Raw genomic sequence first — 8,369 nt, 5'->3', positions numbered from 1 at the left:
CTAAACTACACATGTCAAAGCTTAGAACAAATGTACTGAACTGTACAAACATTGCACTTTCACAGCCTAAACTTGCTCTATAATTACTGCATCAGGTGATTTATTTCCCCTGTGCACTAACAAGGATATAACTAAATCTGCACAGGTTAATATTTCACGTTTCCAATACAATACAACCGATCTTTAACTGAACAAAGCACATCACTTAAGTCTTTAATATTTCATCAACAAGGGGAGGAGTTGGCCTTTGGCCTTCATGTCCTCTATAATGCTCTTCTTCTCAGGGGTAATGTGCGTTGCACACCTCTTAGCAAAGGACTGCAGGGTCTCAGTTGCAGGATCATACATCAGGGTCTTGAAGGTTTCAGGATCCACAATGCTGAGCTCTGCAATTGCAGCAGTCATCTTGATGGTTCCCCGGTCCACGCCATTGATTCTGAAGGCTTCAGTCATGGTGCGGACTTTGCTTAAGCTTTTCAAGACTTTTTTATATCTGCTGATAACCTCAGCTGGTCCTTTTGCTGAAAAATATATAAAACAAAAACAAAAGAACACGAGAAATGAGCACAAACAACGGCTTAAGGTCAGCTGAAATTGCTCAAACCGGTCACTTCTCTTTTGATAAAAGTATGAAGCATATTCTAGGAATGGGACAATCTGCTCATCTACTGATATGATTACATGCACAATATGTGGTTCAGAATTCAATACAAAAATGATACTCTAAGATCTGTTTAGTTGGTAAGTCTTACGGTTCAGAATTATGTTTACTTCTGAGAGACAAATCTTTCTAGCAATACATTTGATGTTGAATAATAATTAGTGTGAATGCTGCAAAATAAAATGAAGCTTTATTCTTGATGAAAGCCACATTTTTTACTTTAGACATTTAATTTTTATTTATCATCAAATTCCTAGTATATTCAGACTCTAGAACTGAAGATCTGTATTTTTGCCTCATAATTACTTCAGAACATATATTTTTAACAGCTCTTCCAATGCTTTTATTAATAATTACTTTTCATGACCACTTGTTGCTAACAGGGCAGGTGGTTCAAGTTATGCCATTCTTACCTCTCACATGAGCTTTTCCAAGCACAGCCACAGTTGCAGATGCAGGTGGCTGTGTCCAACGTTTCTTCCGTCTTTGGATGACAACATCACTGTCCGAGGACTCACTGATGTTTGGAGAAGATGGGGGAATGACGTCATCTTCATCCATGTTACCATCGTCATCCTCGTCGTCGTCCTCCAAAGTAAATACTTTTGGTTGAGCTTTGATCAAATAGGAGGATAGATGAGACAAAGATCAGATTGTTATGAAGACATATCACACCTTTCATTACAATTACATTACATTTTGCAGATACAAGTTGCTCCCAAATCACTCACATGATTTCTTCTTTCCCATGATTTGCTCACGCAAGAAATTGCGCTCTTGCTCAAGATCCTTTTTTATTTTTTCTTGCCATTGGATCCTTGCTTCTAGGAACTCCACTTTGGAGATTGATCCTTAAAAACAAAAATGAGAGCAGGATACAAAAAATATTATGATTTGACAGTATTGAGTGAGTGAGTGAGTGAGTGAGTGAGAGAGAAAGAGAGAATGACATGCATGTAACAAAGGTAGTGGACCAGATATGGTGTGTGCGGCTGCCTCAACTTGATTTGTAAGCACATGTATACTGACAAAATCTGCCAACAACTTTAATCTCAGGCAGGAAAAATCCCTAGCAAAAAATGAAACTCTGCTAAGATACACTGCTAGAAAATGAGAAATCATTACCTGATCCAATGCTGCTTATGCTGCTGCGACTTGGAGCAGAGCTTCCTTCAACTTCAGGACCTACAGTATGGCATAGGTACAACAAAATCAACATATGAATAGAGGACTTTCAATGTTTAAACACATTTGGACAAGCTAATTATTTAGGTATTAAAGTTACTTGAAAGTTGACAAAGAAAAAAAAAATTTACCATCCAAATCATTTTTGGTCACCTCTGTCATGGAGTCATTTTTAGGGACTTTTAGGGACATTTTCTTCTTGGCCTTAGGCTGTAAAAATATAAATAAATTCATGTCACTATAACCGGCAAAATGTAACTTAAATAATCTACACAAGATTCAAAAGCTCTTCTTGTTCGAATGACTGCATAGTGCATAATTTATTTTTCATTACAAAATATGGTTCATACTAAAGCATTACATATGCACCTACATTCACATTTTATGTTAATGTTACAGTTTCTTTCCTAATATTCACCCAGCTCACGTGCACACTCACGCACTCAGCTAGCTTAACGTTACATTAGCTAATTAGCCTACACACTGCAGATAAATAGGAGGGTTTACTACTCTTTAACTATGTAAACGGCCCGAGGACGGATGTTATGATGTGCTTACAAAACTCAGGGGGAGTTTCAATTAACAGGCTAGCGCTTAACTTACCATTTTTGTTACACGAATTTCCCTCTTCACTCTCCAAACTGTGAACGAAACGGCAAATGCCCACCTTCTCCGAATCTTTGACGTGACTGGTGGCTCCCTTTGGATGATTGGATGAGGATGTCACATGACAGCATAGTAACAGTCAATGATTGGATGAGAGCAACGGCGAACACGGCTACGGATTGGTAGATTGTTATGTCAATTACTCTAATGGCACTTCGCGCCATTCTTTGATGCAGGACTGCGAGACTGTTTACACATTTAGACATCAAAGAAGACGGGTGCGCGGGGCAATATTATGAGCTTTGAATCTAATATTATTCCATAGGTATAGGTTTAACAAATATGTTGTTGGGTTACGAGTTTTTGAGTCGAATACATTTTAGACGGTGCCCCAAGGAAAACTGCAAGTTCACCAGATGGTTAATGAAAGAAGGCCTACTTCGAAAATGGATGAAATGCCCCTCTTGCTCTCATGTTATGAAGTTGAAACGGTCCTACGGCAAAAAGGAGGCAGCATGGTGAGTAGAACAACTAGACATGTGCCTTATTTATTAATTCTTTCTTTGTGTGTAAGCATAGGGGAGTGTGCAGCATGCAGCCATCCAATTATATCTGCTAGAATTCAGTGGCAAATCCTATATTTTACGACAATTTTTTTAATACAGAAGTTATGAGTGGTGTACACACAAAATATGCTAAGTCACATCTAGACAGTCACAATACAAATCACACACACAGCTGCAAATTTTAATTTTTAAGTAAGCTACTGTTTATTTGGTAGAGATAGGGGTGTTAATGTTTCCACAAAGTTCTATATGTGTACAAAATCTGAAATGAAAAATGCCTTTTTACCAATTTTAGATCACATTCCTGGTCATATTGTTCACCTATTTAACAATACATGCCACCAATCAGCTTGACTTTAAACTTGTACATGCACAGGGATTAATTGATTGATATCACCCTTTTCATGCTGCGTGGCACGTAAGCACAAGTGGTGACAAGTAGAGTAGAGTAGACACAGCTAAATTTACTCAAATGTCCCAATTTAAGGTGTAACAGTTGTAGATATTACTTGTCAAGTAGGCCTAGAAATGGGACTGTTCTGTTGTGCTTTGAGATTGCATGGGGGGAGGGAATCACAAGGACTACTACCTTGTTCAATCCCAATCTTAGCTGTTTCAACACTTATACATAAATTTTCCATTTATGGACATACATCTATGTCCCCCTCTCCATCTTCATTTATGTTACATTTTTATTAAGTGAAATCAGCACAGTATCATAGGTTTTTATTTTGTTACATTAACCTTTGGATTTAATCATCAGGACATGCCGAGATTCCTGTCACAAAGGGAAAACGGTGTCGAGGTCCATCCGAAGTGGCTCAATGTTTGAGAATTCTCACAGTCGACTGCATACGTGGATGCATTACATCTACAGGTGCGTGGTTTTACATTGTATAATAACAAAAGCCATCAAAGACAAACTCGGACCATATTGTTTTCTTTGAATGTTCTCACTATACTGTTGGTTGGGATGGGTCCTATAAGAGCCAATGCTTACGAGACATGAGTTTATACATTATATGGGAAGAATTCTGAACATTGGTCGAATTTATCAACTATGTGTAATTGTATAAGTACTTGGTTGTGAAGAGTCCAATGTAGTACAAAGGTCTTGTGGATTTTTAGGTTTTAGGTGGTTCCCGGAAATTGTCTCAAAATAACTTAATTCATTGGCGAGAAAAAAACCCACACAAGTTCAAAAGAACTTAACTTTTCTAAACAGACACTTCACTGTGCTAATTTACTCAGTATCCATTTTTTCGGTTGTTTCTTAAAACTCTTCAAAGATACAGCAGATTTAATTTGTTTTGGGATTTTATTCCATTCCTCCCCTCATACAGGGAATGTTCTTCACCCTACTTTGCTTTTGAGATTTGTTGTTTCCGGTTAAATACACTCTTGTATTCAGGCTATGAGTATCTGCTGTGTCTGCAAGTGGGACTGCAAATGAGAAATTATGGTTATAATTATGACAACTTAAGAAATTGGTTTTAACCCCCCACCTCTAAATTGTGTCATTGAAATATTTATCTGGTTGATCTATTACAGATTCGCGCAAGGCCTTCGACTGAGACAAGTGGACATGCTGCAGGAAGGAATTACTCGGAGTTCTGCAACTCTGAGTAAACTTGCAGACAAACTGCGGAGAGTTTGCAAATCAGGAATGAAAAGAATGAGAAGAAGAGGCAAGCAGACTGTTGGACAAAGAGCAGAGATTGTTATGATAGATGAAAGCAAATTTGGCCATAAAAGAAAGGAATGAAAGTTACTTAAACAATTATGAGTATTACTTTGATGCCAAATACATGATTTTGTGTCTAAAAACATGGATTCGATGTTGGTTAAGTCTGAGCTAAACTCAGCTACTGAAAGTAGAGACAATACATACATTTAAAACCTGTTTTTGCCTGAGGTGCTTGGAGGTGTATCTGCTGTATCTCGAGAAGTAACTACTGCATTATGAAATAAGATACATTGTAGTTCATTGATGCAATAGAGGGGAATGTCAGTTTTAAGAAACCACATTATTCCTACACCCAAGAACAGTTCAATATTTGTAAACATGCACCACTACTCCAAAGCTAGAGAGAACTTTTGAATTTTTGACTTATGATTTATTCTCTCCCATTTCCCACCATTATTGCAGAATCATTGTATTGTGAGTGCCATTGTCCTCATTTTGAAATATTTGCTCTTGTGAATTTCAGTACAACAGAGGACGGGCAAGCAACAGGAGTTCCTGGGTGTTCGGAATGCTAGGGATTAAGAATGACAGGAGGAGACCCATTCTTAAGATTGTGCATCACCGTTCAGTCAGGCATCTCTTGCCTCTAATAAAGAAGTATGTTCGTCGTGGAAGCTCTGTCATTTCAGATGGGTGGAGGTCTTACCGCAGTCTTCAGGATGAAGGGTACAATCACCTGACTATCAACCATCAAGATTTTTTTGTCTACCCTTTTACAGGTGCACATACACAAAACCTGGAGAGATTTTGGGTTATTTGCAAGTCAACTATCTGGAGACAAAGAGGGAACCGCACACAAAAACTGTTGAGGGATCACTTAGATGTAATTGAGTGGACTTATTGGCGTGGAAAACATCACAATAACGGAACACTTGGAATGCTTTTGCATGACATTAGGAAAAAATATCCAGTATGAAACCTGTCTGAAATGTAGATGCAGATATCAAGTTGATATTTATACTACCAGTCAAAAGTTTCGACACACTAAATGTACTGTTACCTCTGAGAAAAATACTATTATCATGGACATGAAGGCCAAAGGCCAACTCCTTCCCTTGTTAAAGTATTAAAATGCAAGTGAGCTTCTTTGTTCAGTTAAAATTCTGTTATATTGTATTGGAAAAGTGAAATATTTGTGCACGGGAAATAAATCAACCTGATGCAGTAATTATAGAGCAAGTTTAGGCTGTGAAAGTGCAATGTTTGTACAGTTCAGTACATTTGTTCTAAGCTTTGACATGTGTAGTTTAGCTGATGAAGAGCAAGTTCATGTTGAGCTGTGCAGGTTTTATATTTTTTAGATTGTGCAATTTATTGTATTTTTGTACTTAATATTGTGCAGTATTTTATATTGTGTTTTTTTTAAGCAGGCAGATTTTGGTTAAAGGATCACACAGATGTTCAACAATAGAGTACCTGTATTATCATACAGTATGACCTGCTTATACATTTGATACCATATTGTATGACATGTTTATAAACATTGATACTTGTCAGTGTTTTCAGGCAGTATTTGTTGTCAGCCTTGGGAAAACCTGAACCAGTGGTTTAATAAATGAGGTATTTGTACTTGTGCTGTCTTTGTTATTCTACCACTGAATGAGAGGGAACCTATAGATAGATCCATTTTTTTCAAAGGTGTAACCCAGCGCTTGTTCATTGCAGTAGTTATGTGCTATAATATATTAACTAAGTGTAAAAAGGAGGCAACTTTAGATTAGGGAACATGTGTTGGTTAATAAGTGTTCAATTACTAGTGAATTAGTAATGATCAAGATGGCACTTTAGTATGGGGAACATATTCTAAGTAACAAAGACTTAATTTAGAGTTATTTGGACACTATTAACACTTGTAGTTTTGTGTATTTTTTATGTAAGAACAGACCATATTCATTAAGTGTTATTAAGGGAGAATAACTATTCTTGTGTTACTACCACCTTATAAAGTCCATACTAAGCAAAGCATATTAAGATCATAATTCGTATGCAACAACTTCCTTACTTACTGCTAATAAGCAATAATTCTGAGGTTATTGAGGGAAAACTCTTAGTTAATGGCTTACTGGTTGTATAATAAGGCCATGCAGAATAAGGCATTAATAAGTACTTAATAATGACTAATTAAGAGCCAATATGTTACTAATTTGCATGCTAATAAGCAACTAATTAATGGTGAATAGGTGTACCTTAATATAAAGTGTTACCATATATATATATATATATATATACACACATAGAGTTCTTACATCAAGGGAGTTCAGAGACCGTTATGAAACTCAAAAGTAAAGCAGTGTAGAATTTGAAAAATTATATGCGGAATGACAAAGCGCCAACTGACTTTAGGACTGATATTCCAGCATACAAACAAATACAGTGTTTCAGTTGAATTTTCCCTTACAATTCTGTAATTCCATCAATTGGGCTCTTTTACAAACTTCAAAAGATTGAAGCTTTCACTTCCTCATGGATTTTATAAGATGAAGTTCATTGAGGAGGAAAAAAAAAATTCCTCAAAGTTTCAACGCAGAACTTCTGTCCCCTCAATGATGACTGATACGTACACGGGATCTTGGTTTGCCTGTGCCACATTGGGATGGATGTTGGTGATCTTCATCATGTGATTACTGCAGTCCTCTTTAACTGCATCTTGGCTGAGGTCCTGTGAAAACAAATAAGCCAAAATTAGAAATAACTAAGAATAGATTCCAAGTAAAAGAAAAGGTTAAGAGAAAAAAATGTGAAAATAAAAACAAAGAGGTATACTCAATTGGCACTTTTCATACATAAAGTTACACAACGTGCTTCACAGAGGCTGACCTTGAGACAAAGAAAGTCACTTTTGGGGGCCATCCAGACTGAGAGGGGTCAACGCCCATGACCACAGGGAGCCTGGCCTGGGCAGACAAGAGGCTCCACATGGGGGTGCAGAGCCCTTCAGCCACCCAGGCTGGAGCTATCCATGTTGGTAAACCAGAACTACTCCCAGTGTGGAAGGTCCCAAACACTGGTGCTGAAAACTGAGGGATTAAATCAGTAAAATAGGTTATAAAGGTATAAATTAAATTAAATACTCTTTGACTCATAAAATAAAGTTAATAAGTGATCGTTAAATACTCATAAAAACAGAGACAAAAGGCAAGTTAACCCTTAAGTGTTCTTAACTTATTTACTTTGTGGATGTTCCTAAAGCCAAAATGTGGCTTGTTAAATAAACAACAGGGTGGCTGGAAATATCTCCAAGAACACTTAAGGGTGAAAGTTTAAGATAGATAAGATAATGATTAAATATGATTAAAAAAATAAAAAGTAAGAGCATGAAATTAATTTAAGAAATCAGTTAAAAGCCTGATAAAAAATATGCATCTTGAGTCTCTTTTAAAAAACATCAAGTGTAGAGAATCTTTGACCTTCAATGTAATATCACAAGTGAAGACCAGATTATAAGGCTAGACAATCATTTTAAGATGGTCATGATTATCATCAGATACCTGATAGTCTTTGATCAGCTCCTCTCCACTCTCTCCAAGATACTCAAATAAACAATGGATGATTATGTCCCTTCTGCCATCGACATGATGCTATTAAACACAAAAAGATTTGATTG

General features: G+C 36.8%; 1 protein-coding gene across 1 annotated transcript; it reads right to left on the bottom strand.

Annotated features, from left to right (window-relative positions):
• Positions 1 to 213: 213 nt before the first annotated feature.
• Positions 214 to 7,683, bottom strand: LOC307083920 (uncharacterized protein; the record flags this gene model as incomplete). Its single annotated transcript, XM_079747958.1, has 8 exons — positions 214 to 521; positions 1,075 to 1,275; positions 1,393 to 1,512; positions 1,787 to 1,846; positions 1,978 to 2,056; positions 2,514 to 2,546; positions 7,344 to 7,424; positions 7,603 to 7,683. The coding sequence occupies 8 exons, from the start codon at positions 7,681 to 7,683 to the stop codon at positions 214 to 216; spliced, it is 963 nt and encodes a 320-aa protein (XP_079604084.1).
• Between the last annotated feature and the right edge of the window lie 686 nt (positions 7,684 to 8,369).

Source organism: Pollachius pollachius (genome assembly GCF_949987615.1).
Source record: "Pollachius pollachius genome assembly, chromosome: 1".
NCBI lineage: Eukaryota > Metazoa > Chordata > Actinopteri > Gadiformes > Gadidae > Pollachius > Pollachius pollachius.
This window is presented reverse-complemented; position numbering and strand designations above follow the sequence as displayed.